At 43.0% G+C, this 27,041-nt stretch overlaps 1 protein-coding gene across 1 annotated transcript in view; it reads right to left on the reverse strand.

Moving 5' to 3' along the window:
- Window positions 1–228: 228 nt before the first annotated feature.
- LOC111144792 (glutamate dehydrogenase 1) overlaps window positions 229–27,041 on the reverse strand; it is a 36,963-nt gene continuing 10,150 nt past the window's right edge. Inside the window, exons 2-13 of the mRNA XM_022499256.1 lie at window positions 22,137–22,217; window positions 21,566–21,621; window positions 20,379–20,442; window positions 15,559–15,653; window positions 10,798–10,977; window positions 9,947–10,084; window positions 9,601–9,738; window positions 9,112–9,192; window positions 8,099–8,222; window positions 7,007–7,098; window positions 2,502–2,564; window positions 229–1,644 (exon numbers count right to left, since the gene is read on the reverse strand). Of these exons, the coding sequence (XP_022354964.1) occupies window positions 1,525–1,644; window positions 2,502–2,564; window positions 7,007–7,098; window positions 8,099–8,222; window positions 9,112–9,192; window positions 9,601–9,738; window positions 9,947–10,084; window positions 10,798–10,977; window positions 15,559–15,653; window positions 20,379–20,442; window positions 21,566–21,621; window positions 22,137–22,217 (1,232 nt within the window). The 3' untranslated portion in view covers window positions 229–1,524. The remainder of the gene's footprint in view (window positions 1,645–2,501; window positions 2,565–7,006; window positions 7,099–8,098; window positions 8,223–9,111; window positions 9,193–9,600; window positions 9,739–9,946; window positions 10,085–10,797; window positions 10,978–15,558; window positions 15,654–20,378; window positions 20,443–21,565; window positions 21,622–22,136; window positions 22,218–27,041) is intronic.

Raw genomic sequence — 27,041 nt, forward strand, 5'->3', positions numbered from 1 at the left:
TGTATCAGCTTTGAGTACCAGAACCTCCTCCCCAAGAACAGCCATTGATACTGCTTAACAGAATGAAACATGAAAGAATTCGAGAATAAAATCTGGGTGGCTCATAATATATAGTGGAAAGAAATGTTATACAGGTGGTTCCAAAAATTTCAGAAACCCAACTTAGTTTAATTATTTACAGAAAGTTACTCTTAAATATGAAAACACAGAATCACAGGAAGCATAAGCTTTGGAAAAGGTAGACTTTTAATAACTGCTTTTATCACCAGGTTAAGTCATGCAGTTACAAAGTAGTTAGAAATTTCTGAAAGGATATTGTTGTTTAAAAAAAAAAAAAAAAAGCTCATTCTTACATAAATAATATCTAGTACTCCATTGGGACACTACTGTTCAAAAGGCCCTGGCGAAGAAACTCCCAAACGAAACACTCAACCCAAGGTTGTTTCCAGCCCAGTGGTAATGAAGCTGTGCACAGAATCCAGGCCTCTCAAAGAGGACACCAAGTCAGGCCAAGTAGGGGTCATTGGCAGGGCTCGGAGCCGCCAGCTAGGCTCCAAAGTGGGAGCCAGAGTGGTTTTTTTCTGGGACACTCTACTTGAATTATTGTTCAATTAGACAACACAGTAGATCTTCAAAAGAGAACAATTAATTAACATGATAAGGAGGTTACTGCACTCTTTGGACTATATGTCATAATTGCAGTTAGTAAATTCTGACAGTCTTAACAAAAATAGCCTCCACCATTTGCAGGTATGAAGATAACTTAATTCTCCATCAGACTTTTCATTTTTTTGCTGGACAATACATGATTGATAAGCTATAAATGATACTGTTTTATATTATAAAAATACTAGCTTTTTTTCATTTATTACGTTTATAGGCATTCACTGCTTGAGTCAAGGTTAGGCTTGGTAAGTGATTAAAGGCAGTTTTATTACAGCAGCATGTACTTATTTTATTCTAAGAGAATAAAATGCATAAAGAGAAACAGCTTTTATTTTTGTCACGATCGGTAAAACTGAGTTATTTTGCTGATGTAAAATACCAGTAACTCACTTGAGGACCATGCCACCTTCTGAAAATGCCCCACACCCGTGGCTCAGAGGCGGCCAAGTTCCAGCATGTGTCAGACTCGTCCAGAGCTGAAGCAGCAAGCAACTGGCTGCTCTTGGCCAACAGGTGTGTTCCTGGCCCCAGCTCTGACTGTACTGGAAGTAGCCGCAGAGCACAGCAGCACAGACAGACGGGGGAGACCTTCGTTTAACAGCCAAATACCTATATGGCTCTCTGGCCTAGGGAATTTCTACTTCCATATTCATCAGCTTACATATGATCCCCTAACCTTAATTTCTTTTTTCTCAAAGGGGCTGATTTCGACTGACTTGTTGAGAATGACGTCCATTTATCTAGTAAGTCGAGAGAGAGAGAGAAAGAGAGAGAGATTTCTGTGGTTACATGTAAACTTGTGAAGGGTCTGCAGATGAAGAGGGGAAGAGGGCAGTGAAGAGGTCAGCCACACTCCGTCTATGTGAAGGTCACACCGGCTTCATTGTACACCTTGAAGACTTTCTCAATGGCGTTGACGTAGGCAGCCGTTCTCAGATCCAAACCCAGATTGTACTTCATGGCCGTGCGCATGATTTGCTGGAAGGCCAGAGAAAACACAGTGAAGACAACCCTGACCCCAGCAGCTGGGCCATGGCCATGAACACAGAAGGCGCACGTGGGCCCCATGAGGTGAACCCACCCCCACGTCAGTGTGAGACTCTTTGGCCACTGAACCCCATTGAGAAGGACAACTCTCCAGACTAATACATGTTACCGATTAGGTGGCAATGAGAAGTTGCTCTCAAATATGAATCATGTCTCTGTCCATCAGACATCCTGTTAGCTGGACTGAGCTCACTGTTACACTTGGTGATGATTCTACAGAACTAAGAATGGGGTGGTGCTGAAAATGTTCTGGACTGAGCGGTGACGGCTACATAGTCTTGGGAAGATAAAGTTGAGGACTGTGTACTTTAAAAGGGAGAATTTATGGCATGTCAATGATATCACATTAAAAAAAAATTAACAGCAAGCACCACCATTAAGGTCTGCTTATGCGATTTCAACTTAAAGCCAGGTGGACGGAATCTAAAGAAGAAATCAGGAAAACTGGACTCAAATTGTGTTTAAGGTATTGAAATAAGGACCAAATGGTCAAAAATCCTTTTACTTACAGCAGATTCCCTCGTGAGGTAGTTCCCCACAGACCCAACGGAGTGGTGTAATGACACACATCACTCCCGCCTAACCTGCTGTTGTCTATTCCCCAGAGCCTGGTGAACATACTATAGACAGTGGAAACACTGCCCATCAGGTGAGCCTGAAAAAGCCAGCCTTCTGCTACACGTTCCTGAAGAACATGTGAACAGACCGCAAAGTCTGGCCGCCTAGAGGACGCGGCCGAGTGGGGCTCCGTGCGGGAGCAGACTTGCCAGGAGCACCTGCTCACGTACCCTGGCAGAGCGCTCCATGGTGTACGCCAAGCCGGAGTGCACGATGTCCTTCTCGGAGGCGCCCTGGGCAGAAAAAGAAGAGAAGTTTAACACCACCACACACAGACACGCTTCATTTATAACCACACAAAGGATTCTTCAATCAATATACAGCCAGAGAGAACTGTGTTGTCTTTTGGTAAAGACGTATTTAATTCCTATACGTATCTTTTTAAAAATTTTTCTGTAAGGTATCTTAATAGCTAATTAAATAGTTGTGTGTGTGTGTGTGTGTGTGTGTGTGTGTGTGTGTTTTAAGATTTTGTTTATTTATTTGAGAGAAAAAGCATGAGAAAGACTACAGGCAGGGGGGTAGAGGGAGAGGGAAAAGCAGACTCCCCGACAAGCAAGGAGCCTGATGCAGGACTCGATCCCAGGATGCTAGGATCATGACCTGAGCCGAAGGCAGAGGCTTAACCCACTGAGCCACCCAAGCGCCCTTAAATAGTTGTGTTTTAATAACAGCTTGGTTTTCATTATATTTGACAAACAAGTAACTCATGAAGTAAGATGGTAAAACAATGCACACAGAAGAGCCTGCAGGAGGAAAACATGGGGGCGAGTAGCGAGTCCAGCACGAGTTGCCCCTCTGAGAGCAGACGGACCACAGCAGCACGTTACACTGTCCACTTCATGGCTCACCTGTTCTGCAGCTAACAGGGACATTGTAAGGGGCCCAGAAAGGAGTCTGGCCACCTCCAACAGCAGCTCTGCAGAAGGATCCTGGCTACGTACTCAGCAGTGCCACCAATGTGGAAAGCTGAACAGAGCTCAGCAGCTCCTTGTTATCCCCTCATTCCACTGAAGAGAGTGCCGACGACCAGAGAAGTTGGTCATGGTTACAGACAGCCATTTTTAGAGCTGGGGTATAACCCAGAGCCTTCGACCACCAAGTCAGCTCATCTTCCCATGCCAATTCCTTCCTTAAGTCAATTTGTTTCAATAGACTCCTCTATCTAGTTTCTAGACGCTTTCTAAAATTTTAGGACAATTAATGATCGCCCCCTTTCTAATATGTCCTACCCAGCTGTCAAATACAAATCTGGCTATGCCAGATGAAAACTTAAAAACTGGGTCGCCAACCACAGGGGTCTATGCTGACCTTCGTCTCGTCAGCATTCTTGTCCCTTCAGAAGGTGTGTATCTGTAAAATCTGTATCAACTGAGAAACATCTGGGTCAAACTTTGTTCCGTCCTATCAACTTAGGAAGAAGAAAAAAAACTTCCTTTCCAAGTGGGATTACTGCTCTTTCTCACTCACTCATTCCCTCGTGAAACATTCATGGAGCAGCTACCACGTACCAGGCATTCTTCTAGGCACTGGGGGCAGAGCAGAGAACAAAACAATGAAAATTCTCTGTTCTCACGGGGTTGATATTCTGGTGGAGGGAGTCAGCCTATTTGTGGACTTAAAACCAGAACTGAGGGAGATCGCTAAAATTCTGAATTCAGACACTGAAGTGATCCAGGGCCCGAGGCCTTCCACCACGAAGAGCAGCAGGGAGAGGCAATGAGGATGGCAGAGGGCAAATGCGCAGGAATGGCTGGGGAAGCAGGAAGATACCAGTGAGGGTGCAGGATCTTGGAAGCTAAGAGAAGAAACTATTTCAGGGGGAATGATCTCCTGTGACAACAGCTGCTGATCAGCGAAGGAAGAGGAGGACAGAAAATCGACCATGGGTGTGGCAGTGCCTGATGCCACAGGTCATCTGGTCAAGAACGGTTTTGGAGGAGTGGTGGGCGTCAGCGCACGGAGACGGTACACACAACTCTCAAGGATGTCTGGTATGAGCGAAATAAAAATGGCAAGAACCAAGTTTGGAAGAGGAACTGGGATTGAGATTGAATTTTTTTTAAGACTGCATTAAGCACACTGTCAGGAATGACTGCCGATGCGGAAGAGAAGGGAAGGCAGCGCATTTTCGGGGGGTGAAAACAGGCCACTGGGCTTAGATGGAGGTACCCAGAGCCACTCTGGAACCAGGAGAGGCGACAAGAGACAAGGTGCAGGCGCCAAGCGCCGGGGAAGTCTACTCTGTGGACAGATCCTGGGTCATGTGCTGGAATGCGGGGGAGAAGAGAATGAGAAAGTGGAACAGGGAGAGGCAGGACAACTGCCAGGCAGCGCCGACTGTAGACGTGAAGCTCGGGTCAGGATGAAGCAGTCAGCAGGGCCTCCAGCTCACAGGGGACAGGTGTGGAGGGAGCAGACTCGGGTTTCATCAGGGTTCAGGTGTTAGCAAGGGGGTATGCTGAGGCAAAACAAGATGAGGGCATGACTTAATGATGCAGTGTGGAGTTTTTAAGTCAGACAACAAGAGGACTGAGGAGTGGGGGTGGGGGTGGGGTGGGGTTGTGGTCAATGATGAAAGTCCTAGCAGGGCCCGAGCTTGGCTGGGGATGGGGGAGCGGGAGGGAAAGGGCTGGAATAAAAACTGTTTTTTAAACTAATACCACAAGACTCCTATAGTAAGTCAGTAAGAGAGGAGAAATAGCAATTCAGTTCAACATCTGAAGCACTGAAAGCATTTGGAAATTCTGAGCCCAACACACTGGGCAAAGATTATTTAAAAAAGGATAATGAGGCGCCTGGGTGGCTCAGTGGGTTAAGCTTCTGCCTTCAGCTCAGGTCATGATCTCAGGGTCCTGGGATCAAGCCCCGCATCGGGTTCTCTGCTCAGCAAGGAGCCTGCCCCCCCCGCCCCCGGCGTACTTGTGATTTCTCTGTCAAATAAATAAGTCAATCTTAAAAACAAAATAAAATTAAATTAAAAAGGATAAAAAGCGAGTCATCATGGCTGTCTTCCTAACTGGCTGTCCTCCTCCCGTAGTCCCTTTCGAGGCTTCAGTACCAGGACATAGGCGGCCACAGGGAGGAGCAGGAAGCCCATCTAAGGGCAGTTAACAAGTCCTGGCAGTGCAGGGACACGTGTGATGAAGGACGTGTGCAATTCCCGCATGAAGTGGGACCTTCAGGGCTGGGGTACTCAGGCAGGGAGCGGGTCAGGGCACTGCAGGCAGAGGGACCAGAACAGAGACACAGATCTGGGAAAGGTCTCATTTAGGAAGTCTCATTTAGGGCAATGGTTAATACCCAGAGTGGCAAAGCACCTTCCATTCTTCAAAAGAAAACCCTAACTTTCCTTCCATGTTGTAATCTCACCTTACATTACTTTCTATGACTAAATACTTCATATAAAGATGTATTTATTATAACTTGGCCATTTCCCACCCATGTGCATGTAGACAGTTAAATCAAACCTAATTTAAAAACCTGACTGCAAACACTGTTCCAGTGACATCACCACGTGTAGCGTCATTCCTCTCCTTTAGAATGATTTTCTCTCCTTTAGAATGATTTTCTCAGGATCAACCGGGTAATTCCCAGAGGGGTATTATGACGGTGCCCATGGGCAGGAAAACTGTCATAGGTCTTCAACTTTTCCGAAGAGCTGCACCAATTTGCCTCATCACCAAAATAAAGGTACACTGTGGGGCGCCTGGGTGGCTCAGTGGGTTAAAGCATCTGCCTTCGGCTCAGGTCATGGTCCCGGGGTCCTGGGATTGAGCCTCGCATCGGGCTCTCTGCTCAGCAGGGAGCCTAGCCTGCTTGCCTGTCTCTCTGCCTACTTGTGATCTCTCTCTCTGTCAAATAAATAAATAAAAAAAAAAATAAAAAAAAAAAAAAAAAAAGGTATACTGTTTCCCCACAGACACAGTAAATGTAAGATCCATGGATGGTTTTTGCTAGTTTAATACATTAAAGAAAACTTATTTTAATTTGTATTTCTTTAACAGCGAGAATGAGCATTTTCTTTTTTCCCATGAATTTGTTTTTCATGTCTCTGCCCTTTACCAGGGACGATGTTCTCTTTGTGATGTGTGTGTGCTCTTACTTGGTCCCGTCAATAGCTAATACACTCAGATACCTTTTCTACCTGCTTCCTTTCACGCTTGTTCATGTCCACATAGCAATTTCAATTCTTCGTACAGCTCAATTTCATGTTTACTTTTTCTTTAGTTTCTGTTTTGTGTAAAGCTTTTTTAAGTTTTTCAAGACCAGAAGAGCTGTTAATATTTATTTTAAACTATAATTCTTGGGTGTCTGGGTGGCTCAGTGGGTTAAAACCTCTGCCTTTGGCTCAGGTCATGATCCCAGGGTCCTGGGATTGAGCCCCGCATCGGGCTCTCTGCTTGGCGGGGAGCCTGCTTCCCCCCTCCTCCTTCTCTGCCTGCCTCTCTGCCTACTTGTGATCTCTGTCAAATAAATAAATAAAATCTTAAAAAAAAAACACACTATAATTCTTACTCAGTGTTTAGCATGTAAGGAGAGAGGACTGTACAAAGCACACACAGATCGTCATTATCGCCATGCTGCCAACCACCCCTCACCCCGATCCCTCTGCCTGGGTCTATAGAAGAGCGGACTGTGTGTGGAGAGTGTGGACCTGTCACAGCACACTCACCGATATCCTGTCTTGGAACTCGGCTGTGGGTACAACGGGAATAGTTCCACCATGCTTTCCAAATTTTCTTTCCAAGCTCTCTTGAACAGACACTGCAGAAAGCCAAGAGGTGAAGTTAAAATACTGCTAGTAGAAAAAAAAAAAAAAAGAAGAAGAAGAAGAACCAAAAGTAGTTTCAAACTATATCCAAAACCCAGAAACTACTAGATTTTAGAAGCCTTGGGGGCTCCTGGGTGGCTCAGTTCATTAAGCATCTGCCTTTGCTCAGGTCATGATCTCAGGATCTTAGGAAAGAGCCCACATTGGGTTCCCTACTCAGCAGGGAGCCTGCTTCTCCCTCTCCCTCTCCCCTCCATTTGTTCCCCACTCTTTCTCTCAAATAAATAAATAAAATCTTAAAAAAAAAAAATAAAGACTTCAACACTAATGCCATAAATGGGTTAATCACTTAGAACTCTGCCAGATTCCTATAAATGTGAATTTAGGTCAGTGCTCTGTTTCCATAACACCCATTACCAGGGTTTTTCCTTGGCTCTGTTAAAAAGAAAATGCTGAGGGAAAAAGAAACGGAAATGGATGGAACATTTCACCCAGATTCTCAGAGTGGGCTGAGTGAAGCTCAGTTGGAGGTCTTGGTCTTACTTCAGCTGGATGAAATGAGACCGTTAACTCTGGAGCCTACTCTAGTCAAAGAAAAACCGCATTCTCATCAGAAGACTCCAAAATTCTTGACACTAGAAAGGCCTTAACTAAGAGCAACTAGAGGTCAAAATGAGTATCAACAGGAGTTCCTGGTTTATTAAAAGGAAACTCTTTCTACTTACTAACTTGTAGATTATGTTAGGGGAACATTACAGCATAGAATAAACATCTGGACAGAAATTTATTTGAGTTAGTAAGTTGACTACCCACAAAGAAATCATATATTTTTGGTCCTAAGACTCATGAGACAATAATATAATTTCCTATTCTGAGATTAAGTTCTCTGGGATTACAAAAAGGAAATTAGTCCTTTTTAAGTACAAGCTTTTTTCAGCCTTTTAGTTGGGCCCCAAGGATGATTTCTGAACAAGGAAGGCCATCAGAACTCACTCAGCAAGTGGTAGTTAGAATCCCTTTCATATTTGAAGGTCAAACGGCCATAGCTGACATGATTTAGATTCTTCAGCCACTCAAAGTAAGACACTGTCACTCCTCCAGCATTCAAGTAGAGATCCTATACACAGAAATACAGGAAGACACCAAAGAAATGAGCAGATGATGGCTTCAGTAAATGCTTTCAGTGGACATCAGAGCTCCATTTTAGTATTAAAGCAGATTAAGCCTTAAACTCCCCAAATATACTTTAGATTATATCAGGAATTTCATACTTAAATTTAACAAACATCCTTTCCAATTCACTAGAGGTTTTTTCCATTTTGGAAAAAAAAAAAAACAAAAAAACAAAACTTTTTTGGTTTATTAACTAACAAGCATTTGATCAGCTTTGGTTAGAGCATGTTCTCCACCAACCACTAGATTGCCCAAAGCGTGCCTCACCAGAAAGAAGATCAGCATTCCTTCTCCTACTAAGGGCAGTCTTGTTTCAGCTAACCTGAATTTCTTAAGCGCTTTTGACAAAAGTTTAAATGCATCACAAATCCACATTCACTTCCTCTTGCAAATAACCTGCCGGTATAGACCCCAAGCTCACGCACTGATAACCTAAGCACACATTCTTTCTATGAGCTTTCTGAGTAAAGCAGCAAGGAACATTTGAAGTGCACAAGGTTAGAAATTATAGAAAAGCTTAGAGTTCAAGTAAGAATTCGTATTTCTAGCACAATATACATTATTTATATAACTGGATTCTTAAGCAGGCTAATACATACAAGAAAGAGCCTGAAGTTGGGAGAAAATGTTCAGGTCAAAGTAGAAATTGACAGGTCTTTTTTAATACACTAACCAACCAGGCTTCTACTTTATTTTCTTTAAAGCAAAATAAAGATAAAAAATTCAGTATAGTTTGGGAAATTAAAGGATGACCCTTTTCCCTCCCCAGTTCATCGCAGAAGAGAGTTAGGATTCCAAGTGCATATAAAACCTGGCAAAAACAGATGACTTACGGGAATCACCATAATGTTCCTCTCCAGGAAGATCTTATCAGCCTCTGGAGTTGTCGGCCCGTTGGCACCCTCAGCAATAATCTGTGAGAGAGTCAGGACATACAGAAATGCCAGCAACATCATCGACTCCCTTCAACGGGTCCGTGAGAGGTGTGTGTGTGGGCAGAACTCCAGTTGAAATTTAATTAATAAGAGTTATTTTGTTCTATAAATAAAGTACATAAAACTATTTTTCACCTATTTCCTTAACTGCTTTTTGGAACTTTGGTTTAAGAGGAAACCCGTGGTGATGGACAGCTGCACAGCTCTGTGTATATACAAAGCCATTAAATTTACACTTGGGTGAATTGTATGGTATGTGAATTATAGCCCAATAAAGCAGTTAAAAAAAAAAAAAAAAAAAAAAGAGGAGGAAAGCCAGTTAAGAGCTTTTCTGTGACCTTCAGGTTCATTCCACACTGTAAGGTCCCAGTTCCACCAAGCTCTCACCTTGGCTTTGACTCGGGGTGCATTGGACTTGGTCAGCTGCTTCTCACTGGCAGCAGGGATCAGGATGTCACAGTCGGCTTCCAAGATGCTCCCTTCGTAGGGCTTTGCCTTGGGGAAGCCCAGGATTGATCCATGTTGCTGCAATTGGTTGAGGAGTCAGAATTAACGGCGGGTGCACCATGGCTTCAGTGTTTATGATTAGCGCCCATGATACGAAGACACATCTACTGAGAGCTCTTTGGGTTACATTTTAAAAAGTAAATAATGGAAGTAGATTTTAATGGGGCTTATTTCAACTTTACAATACTCAGGGTAGCCAGACTATTCAGATGTTAGATTAACATACCAATTTGAAGTCTTCCAGTTCCTTTGGGTCAATACCATCTGGATTCCATATGCTCCCGTCAGACTCACCGACACCCACACATTTAGCACCAAAACGATGTAAGTATCTCATAGAGTGCAGGCCCACATTACCAAATCCCTATAAAGAACAATTACACATGACACAAAAGCCAAGGTTTTAATACAGATGGTAAGAGTCGTATTTTGACCAAGACACATTCTCTTTATTTAGAGTCATTCTCGAAACCCTTTTGCCACAAGAAACAAATGTACTAGATGGCTTCTTTTCAGCAATCAGTTTCTCTTTAAGAATGTGGAGCCCCATGCTCTGTTATCTGTGACAGCGAGTCCTGAAGAAGTTCAGGTGGGTGCAGCCTTGTTGGCTTGTGAAAAAATGGCTGTAGTGTCAGTCACACCCCAAGTCCTCAATCCCTGATGATCAGACGTCTTATGGTTGTAAAAATACTAAAGTCACTAACTGGGAGGAATACGAATTCTATTCTAAAGTAGCATTCAACTTAATTTAGATTGCACTCAGTAAAATAACCAAATACCAAGCAAATTCCTCCTGAAAGTTAAAATCTGGGTCATTGTGCAAACCTTTCCCCTTCTGAAAACAATTTTAATTTAAATATTGACCAAAAGAAGTTGGTGATAGCTTCATATGTATCTGCAAGACACTAAATGTGGTTCTAGTCACATGAATCATCAAGTGCATATTACTCTGGAAACATCCACTCTAACACTTAAAGAGATTCAATAGAATGACCTTTTAAAAACTGCAAATCTAAAAACACTGAAAAACTTACTTTATGTGTATCAGTTATTCTTTAAGAGAACAAACATTTTTACCTGAACAACAAATGTTTTATCTCCAAACCCTGGTGTCATTCCTAAAATACTCATGTAAGAAGCTTCGTTGATGAAATTTTCAATCCCATGGAAGACTCCTCGGCCAGTAGCAGAGATCCGCCCGTGGATCCCGCCCTGACTGATAGGCTTACCAGTAACACAGGCATGGGCATTAATATCCTGCAAGAAGAAGTCAGAACTTCACATTTTTGTTTAACTAATTTACTCATGAGGACTATATGTGTGCTTACAAGTACAATTCCACCAATAGGGATAAGTCGCATTTTTTCAGATTTCTGTTCCTAAAAAATATAGAATAAAACAGACCGTATTTTCATGGGGCTCCTGGGTGACTCAGTCAGTTAAGCGTCTGCCTTTGGCTCAGGTCATGATCTCAGGGTCCTGGGATCAATCCCCCCCATCAGGTTCCCTGCTCAGCGGGGAGTCTGTTTCTCCCTCTGCCTATGTCCCTCCCCCAGGTTGTGTTCTCTTTCAGATAAATAGACAAAATCTTAAAAAAAAAAAAAAAAAGTAGACCAGGGGCACCTGGTCAGTGGGTTAAGCCTCTGCCTTCAGCTCAGGTCATGATCTCAGGGTCCTAGGATAGAGCCCCGCATTGGGCTTTCTGCTCAGCAAGGAGCCTGCTTCCCCACCTCTCTCTGCCTACTTGAGATCTCTCTCTATGTCAAATAAATAAAATCTTAAAAAAAAAAAAGAAAAAAAGACCATATTATCCAATGGGAGAAACAAAGTTTTTAGGAACTTAACATCATTAGTACAAGTAACAGTATCACAAAAGCAGAGATAGTTCTGCTTAAAACTATTATTCCTTCAAAAGTATTTAAGCCCTATTAAGTTGGATATACATCTCGCATGTTCTTCAAACTACCACGTCACCAAAATAGAAAAAGCCTAAGTAGGAGGAGGCATTATGGTAGTCTGGGTTAGATGGGAAGACTCAATGTTGTAAAGATACTCTTCCACCAAACTAATTCAGAAATTCAATAAAATGCCACTTTAAAAGATAATATTCAGTTTTACCTATAAGTGGATTCACAAAAGTAGTCAAGAAATTAAAAAAAAAAAGATAAAATAACTAGGGTTTGTAGGGCATTCTGGAATGCCTACCAAATAAAAATACCCATTAACTCAAAGATTCTACTTCTAGGAATTCAAATTTTTGTGTATTTAGTGTATCATTTGAATTAGGAAAAACAAAAAGGTGCATGTGGGCGGAGGCCCTCTGGGAGGCAGGGAGAGTAAGTCTTTACCACCCATCCTCCCTTACTCTGAACTGACAGCGTATTCTTATTCAGAAACAACTATCATTAGAAAGAAACAAAAGATGGGGAGAGCTTTCCTTCCAAGGTGCATCCACCAGAAAGGTTCTGTAGGAACCAGAACAGTGCAGAACACACAGACTTGATCAGTGGGACAGGAAAACTACACGGTCCTATTATATACAGGAAATCAACATGAAAAGGAAGTGTTTTAAATTCGTGGATAAAGAACAGACTATTTAATAAACTTGTGGGGTACACTGCTACCCACGGAAAGCAGGATGGAATGCTTCACCTCACACTATAGTCCCTACCCCCAAAGAGAGGTAACTGGGTGAGGTAAGAAGCAACGTGGTCTTTATCTGTATTTATTTTTAACTATTTTTACAGAGGTAAGTTAGAACTGTATTGACTCTGAATTGCCAACAAAAAGAAGAATTAAAAAAAAAATCAAAGAAAGCAGTCCAGTAAAGTAAGTTACAGAAATTAGTAGTTTTCCCACAGTTCCCTTCATGAATAATTAACACCATGAACACAGAATTAGGAACCTAGTGCCAAATGCTTTTACATAGTGCAAATGTGAATGCTGGAGCCTCGGGCAATCCCGAGTGAGGTCGGCCCAGGGCCAGCCACCCAGCTCCCAGCACACCTCACTGTCGCTCACCTGGCGGACAGCACAACCTCCCTCCAGGACCTGCACTTCTGGGCAGGATTAGACCAAAGTTGAGGCCATGTTTAGCTTTATATCTGGAAATTAAGTAAGACAGACAGTGGCTCCTTACCTTAGGCCCTGATTTTGGATTTCCTATCACTTTAAGAAGAAAGAAGTCTTTTGCCAAGGTTTAGCTGGCAGTGCCTCACAACTTTCTTTTGTGGTCACCACTGGGGATAAGCTATGAATAACGAATACACTGCCTACTACTTCGCACTATGCAGTCTACTGTCTTGCTTAAAGGGAACCAGAGACTATCCAGAGCTCATTTAGTATCAAAAGGTGACATGGAAAAAGTAGCATTGTGGGAAACGGCAGTTAAAACCAAAATTCTCTGAAGCGTCTCATAGTGCTCTTGTTTTATTTCAGGGAATTTATGCAGTTTACCTGATATAATATTTATTATATACCTGATATAATATTTATTGTTTTGTGTGTTTTACTAAGGAGGGGGTACTATTCTAAGTGCATTATATTACTATTCAATTAATCCTCATTAGCTATTACTACTGTCATCTTACATACAAGATAGAGGCACAGTGAGCTCAAGGCACCTGCCACAGGTCACAGAGCTGGCGTGTGAGGAAGCCAGTTCTAAATCCAGCTCACGCCCCCAACCACAAGACTGCACTGCATCAGGACCTCAGACCAGTGTGTGAGTTCTGCACTGTCTGCTGCAGCCCCCTTCCTTCCCTGGGGGGAACAGTTCTCCTCTTCTCCAAGGCTCATCTTTCCACTAGGGCCTCCCCCACCTTAAAAAAAAAAAGGTTTTATTTATTTACTTGAGAGATAAAGAATCTCAAGCAGACTTGGCACTGGGCCTGGAGTGTGATGTGTGGCTTGATCTTAAGACCCTGAGATTATGACCTGAGCTGAAACCAACAGTCAGATGCTTCAGTGAATGCGCCACCCAGGCGCCCCTCCACTCGGGGGCCTTTAAAGGAAAATTCATGAGGCCTTTATTCCCTTGGATGACTCTAACTCTTCTGTCTGTTATCGTTCTCATACCGTCTCTTGCATGGCTGAATCTGGGGCCCGCAGTCAACTTGCCAATATCATCAACAACAATAACCTTTCTTTTTGGGCAACAGCCACCTTTCACGTTCCCGCTCTGCTGTCCAGTGCCATTTTTCTCAGTGAAGGCTACTCTTCATGCCCTATTTCCTTCCTTGCAGACCGGCTCCAATCACGGTCCCAAAGAGGATCTAGCTGCTAAACTTGTCTCTTACCAAAAACACCCTCCTCGACATCACCATGTGGAGGTCAGTGCTTCCCGTTCTGCACCTGATTGCCTTCCCTCTAAATCACTCTTCCATTTGGCCATTTCTCTCCAGCTCCGGGGGAGGCCAGTTTCCCTTCCCTTTGGGGCTCCTGTACGGTCTCCTGCCCCCAACAATCCCATTCTGTGCTGCACACAGAGTAAAGTTCAAAATGCCACCTGCCTGCTTCTAGTTAGCACCCTACCGTCTTCCCTGTTTTCAGGATGAAAACCAAAGTCTTTGCTGTCACTTGTAAGTGATGATGTGGTCCGACACTCCCCAACTGGCCTCTTAGGCTCTACGCTCCCGCTTTCCACGCTGGCTATCACAGTCTTCCCTCAATCTCAAGTTCACCTCTTCTGCACTCCAGAATTTAAACCAGTGGTTTCTTCTGCCTCCAACACTCGCACCCCCGCCCCTTCCCAGTGGATCCTACTTGTTCCAAGTGCAGACTGGAAGCTTACTCCTTCACGAGGCCTTTTCTGATCTCACCTGGGAAGGCTTGGCCAGGTCCTGTGACACCTTGTCCCAGCATCAGAAATCCCCCTGCTCCCACTTATTCCAAATGCACTGAATACTTTGCTTGTTTGGCATGTATATATTTTTAATGAGTCTTTTCAGTTCCCTTTCTCTTCCTACTCCTTGCATGGTTTTCAAGGTTCCACCGGTTTCAAGAACAGAAAGTAGCTTTCCTTCTTGTGTTCTGTATTAGCAGCACCACTTCTACTCAGTCCTCCAGACTCAAGTCCTCTTGGTTCTCTTCCGTGGTAACAGGCCCCCACTCCAGTCCTGCGGGGTCTATCATGCGCCTGCGCTTCTCCCTAGCCCCCACAGCCCCTGGGGTCCAGAGCAGCTCATCACCAGCTCAGTCTCCCTTAAAAAGAGTCAGCCCCAGAGCCTCCCCTCTGACTAGCCAACAAAACAAAAAACTAGGGCTTGAGTATTTTTGTATTGGTTCATTTACTTCTTCACTCTTCTATTACGCTTTAAAATAAGCCTCATCTACAGATAGCCTGAGCTCTACTGTTTCTCCTCCTCCCCCTGACGCTGCCCCCACCAGTGTCCGTGTTTAAATCCTACCCATTTTCCAGGTCTAGCCCAGATACCTCATCCAGGAAGCCTTCTTTCAGAGATGTAACTGCATCCTTGTATTATCCCATCTCCTGACCTTATGGGTTTATGTGTCCAAATTCCTCTTTAAATGAAAGCTCTTTGAGGGAAGTCAGAAATGAATGCTTATTTCCCTTCTAGCGTCTTGTACCATGTCCTGCCCTGCCTAGTAGGTGATTGTTTCTGAGGTCCCATCCCCAGCTTTCAGGACAGGGCGCATGTAAGTGAAAGCCCAGTGCATGTTCACTACATTTATGGTTTATGACGAGAGCTAGAAGTAAAACAATATCCAAATCAAGATACAATTGAAGGGGAGAAGAGCCCAGTGAATTCTCTCCATCCACACACCATCAGCCTGTTATTTCTTACAGAGAGCAAACAGGGCCCTCAGGGTACTCACATAGTGCCCTATGGTGCTGGCGTAGGTGTCCGCAATCCAGGACATCTCCCGCTCACCCGTGCTCATGTCTGGGGCAGGCACATCAATGCCAGGACCTGCGGTGCACAAGGAAAAGGCACTGTACCAGCTTTTAAGGTCCACTCATCTCAAACACACCAATTCTTGTAATTTCTACCATAACAAGGTTACCATGGTTAGAAAACTTGAGGTTTCATTTGGGTAACTACTTGAAGCCATAGAAATACTCGTTAAACATTTCACTACAAAACTTATACACATGCAATGTTACATGGCAATTTCTCCATCTGGCGTTTCCTTGCTCTGTTTGGAAGTTAGCTCTGCATGAGACAAGCCACTTGGCTGGACTTCGGACTACGTGAGTGTAAGAAGATCAGTGTACTCCCCTTGACCTCAGCTCTGTGAACTGCAATTAGAACAGTACCATCTTGCCCTATACAAGGATGACTGCTGTGGTTAGGGAGTGTCTGCTGTGAGACAGCACAGAAACATACTACTTACTGGGGGCGCAAGCCCTCTCCACTAGGGAGAAAAAGAAAACATACACACTGCTGAAGCAATTATGGTAAGCCCCATAATACTTTCACTTGTGCTTTGACCTGCTCATCAAAGCTTACTCTATGTACATATAGTTCCAGGCCTCGGCTCTGAATTCCTCAGATCATAGCAAATTAGAAAGGTTGAGGATAATAGAAGTTAGTCCAAGGCAGCAACAAATGCCAGGGACAGCACGAACACTGACAGCCAGCCTGAGATCTCAGGTAAAAATGTGTGAGGTGACGCCCCCTCTCATCTGTCAAGGGAGGATACACAGAAACACCCCCATCAGAACAGTAAAAAGCACAACACCTTTGTTACTTAGTGGGTCAATTAAATAAAACATGCTGTATCAACATAAAGAAATATTATGCACCCATTAAAAAGCTTGTAACCCTCACCAAAACACATTGTGTGGGGGAAAAAAAGCAGGTTTTGTATAGTACGTAGAATGTGTTTCCATTTATGTAACATTCTTTCTTTCTCTCTAGCTACATCTCTGTACAATATCTATGCATCTGTTTCCATGTGTATATACAGTATGGCGGGCACAGGTTTGGAAGGATATGGTTACCTCACACTTGCTCACTATGTTTCCATTACCAGCCTTGTTTATAACTTTCTATATTGTTTTAGTTGTCTAATACAAACTCATTACCTTTATAAACAGAAAATACAACTTGAAAAATGGTTCAGCTATGAAGTCTTCCAAAGAAAAGTTCTAAGGCCTGCACTCGAGTTCTGTATTTTTCACTTTTTAACCAACCGAACAAGGTACATTTTATTTTATTTTTAAAAAGATTTTATTTATTTGACAGATAGAGACCAAGCATGAGAAAAAGAGCACAAGCAGAGGGAGAAGCAGACTCCCCACGGACAGGGACCACGCCCACAGCTGCCGGCAGCAGCTTAACCAACTGAGCTACCCAGGCACCCAGAGGAAGGGATGTTTTAGTATTTTCCTACACTGCCCATTGTGATGCAATGGATACATAACCCGTCTACAATAACTTGGAAATGGTCAGTTTGCTTTTCACACTCCTGTCCCGTCCCCAGCCAATCTGTCATTCATTCCCCCGCGCAGGGCACACTTTCCCTCAGGCAGCTTCTAAATCTCAGGAAGTCTAACTTCCCTAAACTACTCTCCTCCCTTATAACTCTACCTGGAAGAGGTAGTGCTCCACCCTGGCCTTCCCCTTTGACAAAAGGGCTCTACTATTTCCATTTGCTCGGTGTCCATTCCCTGGGAGCAACAGACTTCAAGGATGTTCATAAAGATTTGTTTGATCATACTGCTTTTTCTTCCAAGGTATAAATGAAATTGCTTCTGAATCCTTCTAGAGGCATCTACAAAAGTTTTCTTTCTTTTCTTTTTACCAGTATCAAGTGTCAAGTAAGCTCGTTGCAGGACACCTGGGTGGCTCAATGGGTTGAGCCTCCGCCTTGGTTCGGGTCAGGCTCTCAGGGTTGGGCTCTCTGCTCAGCGGGGAGCCTGCTTTCCCCTCTCTCTGCCTGGTCTCTCTGCCTACCTGTGGTCTCTGTCAAATAAATAAATAAAATCTTAAAAAATAAAATAAAATGTAAAAAAACCCTAAGCTTGTTGGGACAAATCCCAATTCCAACTGGAGAAGGCCTACTGGCAAGGGGCAAGTCTGAGGTACAGTCTGTAAACTGGAAATGTACCACAATAAACTGCTGCTTAAAAACCTCGATTCATCTAGACAGCCTAAAGTGAGACAGCTCTCCCTACCAAAAGCCGAAATATTAGGCTTTGAGTTTTCTACTCCACATAAAATCCAGGGATGCTCGGATTATCAGTAAATCCTGAATTACAGACACATTCTCAAATACCTTGCAGAGAACAGGGCTGAAAGTCCATACTTTGTAAAACAGGTACCTAACCTCAGGAAAGCTAAAATGCCATCCTTCAACCCCACAACAGTATACAAAAAGATGAAAAACCGGCAAAGAGCACAGCTGCTTTAACAGAATGTGAGCACAGGGCGGAGCTAAAGGCCAGTTCTGGTGCACTGAGATGGGGGTGGGGGCTAGAAAGATGGACACACTGGTTAATGTGAGGGAACTTCACAGTGTACACAGGTGGTATCTAAACTCATGCTATAGAATTAACACTAAACTGGGGACGCCTGGGTGGCTCAGTGGGTTAAAGCCTCTGCCTTCGGCTCGGGTCATGATCCCAGGGTCCTGGGATCGAGCCCCGCGTCGGGCTCTCTGCTCCGCGGGGAGCCTGCTTCCTCCTCTCTCTCTGCCTGCCTCTCTGCCAACTTGTGATCTCTGTCTGTCAAATAAATAGATAAAATCTTAAAAAAAAAAAAAAAAAGAATTAACACTAAACTTTAACAAACCTAAAAAGAAAAAAAAAAGACCCAAGTGGAAAGAATACTTGCTAACTCATTCTCTGAGGCCAGTATTCTGATGTGAAGGGCCTCACAAAAAAGAATACTGTAGACCACTATCCCTTAAAATAGCATAAAAAAAGTACTTATGAGTAAATGTAACAAGTTGTGTAGGATGTGTGAGCTGAACTACAGACCATCACTGAAGGTAATGAAAGGAGCCGGAAACAACTGGAAGGACACTTAGTGTTCAGGGACTGGAACAGTCCTCTGACAGGTCTGCAAACCCACTGCATTCCCTATCAACTGTCCAGCTGACGTGACAGGGCTAGAACTGAGCCAGGTGGAAGACACACTCGAACTCCAAGGAAAGAGAAGTCCCAAAATAAGGAAGCAATGACCTCAGTTCCAGAGGTTTGTTAGGACCAGTTCTGTGCCCTGGAGGGAAAGAGAGAATTCCTCCCCCTTCTCCCAATGCTAAAAAGCTTTCTGAGCCCAGCCATCAGGTTAGCGGCATTGTGAGTCAATGAGGCTTTTTGCTTCAGAAAAGAAGTCAAATTGCAGGATTTAAGCTTTCATTGTTTTGATCAATCACTTTTAACCTTGGGAATCCTAAAGTATTTGTCAATACAGAGAAAATGAAGCTGGTTATCGTCTAGATATGGGCAGTAAATACTAACAAAGTCTGCAACCATTTAAGACTACGAAAGACGTTGCATTTAAGCTAAGACGAAATACAATACAAAAATTATGAAGGCTGTCAAAAGGCTGAACATGACTGTAGTTCACCAAATCTGGGAAGCAGGAGGCATTTCTGTAAGGAAGGTAGTTACCATCCCCTGTGTTTCCCAGGCTCAGTGACAGGACAAGTTCACAGCAGTGCTGAGAAGGGGCATGCCAAGAATCCAAATGCCTTTAAAATGATCAAATCATTTAAACCAGACCAAATCTGGTAAAGTTCTTGTGTTACTTATATTTATTTCCGTACTGGTTTATTTCATGCTCTTTTTCCCTAAGAAGAGGGCAAATTTCAAAATAAGGATATCTTAAGTTCATAGGAACATGTCAATGGTGGGGAGAATGCTGGGTAAGAAAACACAGGGGCAGCAAAACAGAAAAAGTACATTTTCCTTCTTATTAGCCAGTCTTTATGTTACAAGGGCAAACATTCTGTTAAATACTTTTATGTTATTAAAACAAATTAGGATTCTTCTGGCACAACAAAAGAAATACAGACTTAATTTGCTTGAAAAATTAAAGAGTAAATGATGAATAGTCATACATCATAGCAAAGAATATTGCCATCCCACACAAAAAACACAGGACACAGATGACAGTATGATACAAAAACAGCAAGCCAATGAAGATCAGCACCGTCAGAAATCTAGTGTTTGGCCAAAGGACCTCGTGACAAACATTAGGAGTTCCGGGGAACTCTCTAAACCAGCCAGGGATGGCAGAGTGAGCCACTGTGGGAGCCCCTCACCTCCCAGCCTCTGCTCACTCTCTGAAGGGGCAGCCGGCTTTCAGCTTTTGGCTCTAATCCCCAAAGGTATCAGATTTCTCACTGCTTTCACAACAGGATTACTATCATAAAAGTGCTTCTTACACATTGGAAAATGTTTGTAATACAGGCATTACTTAGTTCCTAAATCTTTCTGGTCATCCCAAAAGTGACTGTACAGGGAGCCAAGGTAGCAGCGGCCCCCTGGTGTCCACACTGCGTACCAAAAACCTGAACTTGCCTTGCAGAGATGCATCAAAACCAGGCCTGTGTGCGCCCACCACAGTTATCACAGAGCCCCGTTTCTCAAAGCAAAGGGGCAGTTCTACGCAGGTACATACAGACAATCACAGGAGTTAGATGTTCCTACTCTATGCACAAGCCTACAAGGTAATAACACATACCAATAAAGCCCTTCTTCGCCAGCTCCATGGTAAACCTCCTTGTGATCTTTTCCAATTCATTATCCTATAAAGGAAAAAATGAAAACAAAACAACAATGAAACAAATGTTTCTCACAGAAAACCACTGATGGAGATAAGTAATAGTTGCATCGTATTTTCTGTTTATAGAACATTTTCATGTATCTCATTTTTTAAAAGATTTTATTTATTTATTTATCAGAGAGAGAAAAAGCACAAGCAGGCAGAGAGGCAGGCAGAGGCAGAGAGAGAAGCAGGCTCTTTGCTGAGCAAGGAACCCAAGGCGGGACTCAATCACAGGACCCCGGGATCACCACCTGAGTCTAAGGCAGTGGCTTAACCCACTGAGCCACCCAGGCATCCCAGGACATTTTCATACATCTTGTGTAGTAATCCTTCTAACTCATAAAGCTGGCATCTCCATTTCAAAGGTAAGAAAATGACAGATCAGAAATTAGGTTATACAAATATCAGATAGTAGAACTGGGGCTCAAATCCCAGTTTCTGTTCTTTTTGTATTGATACAGCACCCTACAAGCAATCCCAATGGTATATAAGAGCCAGCTTAAATTAATTTGGGAATTGATAGGATAAATGATAAAATTTTTACTAAATTAAGGCATCTGTCACTAGACCTTGAGATCCTGATATAAACTTCTCAGATAGGGTGCCTGGGGGGCTCAAGTTGGTTAAGTGGCTTTGGCTCAGGTCATGATCCCCGGGTCCTGGGATGGAGTCCCATGTCAGGCTCCCTGCTCAGCAGGGAGTTTGCCCCTCCCCTTGTTCGTTCTCTCAATCTCTCTCTTAAATAAATAAAATTAAAACAAAACAACCCCCCCAAAACACCCTCAGATCACAGCAACATGTTAAATGTATACAGAGCATATTATATTTATATTGTAGAATATATGACATGGATATAAATGCCTAAGAATATGAAGGTATTAATTACCTTCTAACCAAGTGTAAAAATGAAAGAGGACATTGATGTTAAGCAGGTGACCTTTACATGGCACCACACTCAATGAGTTAATTATTTACTTGTTTTTCCATTCCTTTAAAAAGCAACAGGGGTCATTAATCTCACTGGTATGGGGGACACACAGAAACCCTGTAATTTCAAGTCCTTTGTGAGTGTCCATGTGCACAAATATCATTTTGATACTTACAGTATAGTTCTTGGGATTGATCTTAACACCAGCCTTGGCACCCCCAAATGGCACATCTGAAAGAGAAGGCTGCAAGTTGCTATTCCATACAAAGGACAAAAAAAGTCAAGAGGCAGAAAGCACTATGCAGTATTACAATAATTCAAATATGACACTTCAAGCTTGAACTTCAGAAAATTCAAGATATAAACCCACACTGATCTCTTAAAATGTATTTGAACTAAAATTCTAGTGGAACAGAAATGATAAGGCTGGGCAAGTTACGATGCCTTTTTATTCACTGTGCTTTACTACTCCTAAAAGAAAAAATTTATTTTCCTTCTACTATGATTTGGCCTTATTTACTGAGCATGGAAAGGGATTTTTAAAAAAGATCTACACTTAAAGAAAATCCAATTTGTTTCTATAAAAAGTTTTCCATTAAAAAAAAAGAGACTACATCTTAATTAAGACTAACTGAAAAATGATATAAGCATTAAACAGTGCAACTAAATAACCCCCTAAAAGTAACCCGGTGTGTAGACGCATTTCAGCAAAGCATTATCCGGCAGCAGCAAAGGGGATCGCTTACCGACCACCGCACACTTGTAGGTCATCAGCGAGGCCAGAGCTTTCACCTCATCCACACTCACATCCATGCTGTAACGAATCCCTGCAGGGTGAGAAAGAAGGGGATGGATTCAGAACGTCCTTTGGCTGGTGAAAAGGAAAAGTGCCAGAAGCTGAAAAATGTCCACACTTCCTGCATTTCATTCCCTGGTTACTTCCAAGAACACTTAGAGTAGCTCGTGATACAAGGTCAAGGAAAACCTGCTAATGAGACACCTAGCAAGGGCTACAGATGAGTACGGAACTGGATTTTTAAGTATTCTGATAGTTAAGAGAGAAAGATTGGCGTGGAAGTACAGTTTTTGCATTCTGGTAGGAGTGGTAAAAGCATCAAGCAGTGTTCCCGGAGATGAACAGCTGAGCCACAGTCCTGTCCTTGAGGGACTTACAGCGCAGTGGGACTTCACAAGACAAAAACTACCTTCAAATGATGTTTCCAATGCTCTTAAGAAGGCAACTAATTCAGCAAAGACATTTATTCTTTTACTATTTGGCTTAGGTGATTTGGTGGCAAGGAGTTAAAAAATGTTTTCTTTCTGAGAGCAGATAAATGTAAGCAAATGGATAGTCAACAGATCCAACAGATTCAATTTAGTATCAGGTGTCTAGTTCTGGCTTCTTCAGACAAGTGTAGGAGATCCTTACCTCTTCCTCGTTTCACTCACTGCTAGCTTGTCGACCAAGAGATGAGAAGCTGACAGTCCTTTCTCAGCAATTCCCTCTGCTCTTTCTGCAAGGATGGGAAGAGGCCAAGTGGCAGGGAACTGTGTCTTAATGTCCCTGTACTTGGGAGTGATTAGGTGTTTGGTAGAAGGGACATGGAGACTGAGTATGCCCACTACTTTGGTTTTGGGGGTCTTGGTCACTCACCCTCCTGAGTTGTGTAGCGTGAACCCACCTTTCATTCTCTGTAGTTCATTGCTTCTCAACCCCAAGGAAGGCCAGAGTGAGGTTGATGTTTGCATGCTACTTGGGGCTCGTGGGCACTGTGTTTGTGAGTGACGAAGGATCTGAATGAAGCTGGGTACAACTTCCACTGAGAGTTATAGTAATGGGGGACCTCAGGGATATCTCTTAAAGAAGAATTTTGGGAAAAAAAGCTTTTTAGATAGAAATATACAATATTTCATAAACTAGCAGTTTGAGAAAACTTCCCTAATCACTTTTTAAAAAAATTTTTTTAAAAAGATTTTATTTATTTATTTGACAGATAGAGATCACAAGCAGGCAGAGAGGCAGGCAGAGAGAGAGGAGGAAGCAGGCTCCCCGCTGAGCAGAGAGCCCAATGTGGGGCTCGGGGCTCCATCCCAGGACCCTGGGACCATGACCCGAGCCGAAGGCAGAGGCCCAACCCACTGAGCCTAAAAGCTGGCTTCTTATGTATTTCAGAAAATACCCATCTAAACACAAATGATACAGCTTAAGAGAATTTTATCTGTTGTATATGCTATCATAAAGGGCAAATTCTAAACCCGAACACATTTCTCTGGCTTATTAGAAAAATAAAATGATTACATTTAGAAAAGTGAGCTGTAAGAAGAGATCTTACATATAATGGGTTCTCAGATTATCTCGGAACAAATTTATGTTAGTGAAATTTTAGATGAGATATAACAGTTTTTAAAAGAAGATCTAGTGGTGGGGGCATCTGGGTGGCTCAGTCGATTAAGTGGCTGCCTTTGGCTTGGGTCATGATCCCAGGGTCCTGAGATGGAGCCCCACTTCAGGCTCCTTGCTCAGGGGGCAGCCTGCTTCTCCCTCTGCCTGCCGCTCCCCCTGCTTGTGCTTGCTCCCTCCCCCTTTGTGACAAATAAATAAATAAAATCTTAGGAGGGAAGGAAGGAATTAAACAAAGAAAAAGAAAAGGATCTAGCCGCTATCTGTTGCTATAGAGCTTGCTTTCTTACTTTCTTCAGGCCTCTATTAAAACTTGCTTCACTCCAAGAGGCCCTTCCCGACCACCTTATTTAAAAAGCACCTTCCTCATCTCCACTCTCTAGTCCCCTCTACCTTATTTTAATGTTTTACCACTGACTTTACATTATATATATTGTTTACAGTCTTGGGTTCCCCACCTGGAAAGCTAGCACCGTGAGGACAGACTTTATTTTGTTCATTGCTTTAATTCTTAGTACCTAACACAGAAAATGGGCAAGCATGTATTAGGTGCTCAAATACGTGTAAATAAATATCTGAGTATTTCTTGACTAAGGTGTTAAGACAGAAAGGCCATGGTTACTAAAAATTCCGACATGCCTGTAAGTTCTAAACAATTCACCAGCAGTGTCCACGTGTATTACCAAAGGGCTAGAAACTAGAAAGAGGCAGAAGTACCAGGTCCTAAAATGTACTCCAGATAAAAAAAACAAAGTAAGTCTGTAAGTAATATTAAGATCAAACATTTCTTTCTTTAAAACAAAAAAATGCTGCTCAAACACCACAATGTGTTTTTAAAACCAATAAAACTGTTACTATGTATCATGCACGTGACTCAGTGGAACCTTGCTAGGCCAGGGACCTGGGCCAGGTCTGGGGCTGGGCACTTCCTAACCAAGCTGAGTCCCCCGAAGCAGCAACTGCTGTGGCCTACGCCTGCTTACCTGGGGGACAGGGACATGGCGCTCACCGTTTGAATCAAGCCTGCACAGGACAGTACCTGAGTGTGGCCATAGCTTCAATCTTGGCCTAATATTATCACTGCTACTGGAAGTATTACCGTGTGGTGGCAGATCAAGAAATTTAGGTTTTAAAAAGTCTAAACTGACAGGAGCTTAAACAACTTAATAAAACTTGATTTCATTACTTCTCAAGATAAATTCATGAAGGTAGAAAAAATAGTCTGCTATGAAGAGTTAGTATTTTTATTACACACAAAGCACTTTTTTCATTGTTCTTTTAGAGCCCATGGAAGTGGTTGCTCAGTTATTTAATTTCCCTTGCTTTCTTTAAAAGAAAATCACCGGGGCGCCTGGGTGGCTCAGTGGGTTAAAGCTTCTGCCTTCAGCTTAGGTCATGATCCCAGGGTCCTGGGATTGAGCCCCACATCCCATCGGGCTCTCTGCTCAGCAGGGAGCCTGTATCCTCATCTCTCTCTCTCTCTGCCTACCTGTGATCTCTGTCTGTCAAATAAATAAATTAAATCTTTAAAAAAAAAGAAAAGAGAAGAAAATCACCTTAGTTTCAGGTATATCACACCAGAGTGACTAGACAAGTCTATACATTATACTGTGCTCACAGTGTAGTTACCACTTTCCTTGCTTTCTTAAGGGAGGGGGAAAGTTATTGTCCCTTATCCAGTGTTTTTAACTAATACCTTTGGTGGGAAACTGAAAACAGCTTGAAAGAGTAACATTCACAAATCTGAGAGCAATCCTATTATTCTAGACACTGATGTTAATTAGAAACTGGACTCCAGCTTGTACAAAACACTGTAAACAAAATGTCTATTTTACTGCATTAGTCCTGGAATGATATGAGTCAGAAACTGTACATGTATAACAAAAAACATGTTTCTGCTTGGACAGAACCCAGGAATTCTTGTTTGTAAAGTAAAAATTTCTTTCCGAGCCACACCCAGTCAGAGCTCAGCTACACGCCAGGGAAGAGCAGCAGTTAGATAAACTACCTTTCACACCAGCCTATTTTGGCAGGCTATGAGCCCCTGAAGGAGTCCAGTGAACTGAGAGGCAGGAGCGGAAGAATCAGGGGGATAAGCCCTGGAGCAGATGAAGGTGGGGGCAGAGGTAGACCCTGGAACCAACACACATGGCACTGCTGGGCTAAAGAAAAAACAGGTTTTCCTTTCAGCTTTCTAATTAATCAGTTGATACACAAATGTTTTGACTTCTGGAAGCTGGCAGACACATTAACACAGGGTTACTTAAACTGTTAGTCTGGAAAAAAACTCTCCAATAGAGCCATAAAAAAATACTCTGTACTGTACCAACACTTGAGACAAAAACAGGCATCGCAACAGAGAGTTCATCCACATCTAAGGGAAAGCTACACTTGCTTTTCTTCTCATGGGACTGGAAACCAAAGGTGATTACTAAAAATATACTGTCACCTAAAAATTCTTACCCACATTCTATTGGATGTTAAGAGTATGAGGGCAAAAAAGAAGTCGCTCTTTACTGTATATAAAGCCAGTCAGTTATGAGATACCAACGCAAGTGGGGTGAGGGACCAAGCAATGTGACGGACATATACTTGATGTGACACTGCCTACCCCAAGTTAGGACAGTCACCACATGTTACGCTTCGAAGTTCTGAAAGGGGGAAAACAGAGCATTTCTGAATGCCTCCGGTATTTCAAGAATACAGAATTTGAAGACAAAGTTGTTCAGTAAAGCGAAGTAACAGGTAATACACACACACACACACACACACACACACACACACACACACACACACACGAAAACCAGGAAAGCTTAAAATGTTTTAAACCAAAATGAAACAAGGATCTTATGTGCAGTCTGATATCTTCACTTTTTCTAAAACCACACTTTTCCTTCTTTCCTGTGGGATGGGTAGTATGACAGAGAAGGCTAAAGGTGAGTCGGGACAGGCCGGGACTGGATGGGGGCACAAGGACAGAAACTAGAAGGACCCCAAGTTTTATTACAGGAACTGAGAAAAGCAAATCAAGACTTTTTTCTTTCCTGAAGTCCTACAGCACTACCTGTTAGCCTGTGCTGCCACTAGCACTACTAGGGTTCAGGAGGAGGCTAACCGGGTCTCTGAACACAGCACTGGCAGGCGTCACGTCACGCTGGAGGTGAACACGTGCAGTGAAAAGCAGGAGTCCATGGCTGGCCAAACTAGAACAGGAACTGGGTGATTACACACGTCATTAGAAACAGGGTCT

This window comes from Enhydra lutris, unplaced genomic scaffold, assembly GCF_002288905.1.
Source record: "Enhydra lutris kenyoni isolate GAN:26980312 unplaced genomic scaffold, ASM228890v2 scaffoldscaffold12, whole genome shotgun sequence".
Taxonomy (NCBI): domain Eukaryota; kingdom Metazoa; phylum Chordata; class Mammalia; order Carnivora; family Mustelidae; genus Enhydra; species Enhydra lutris.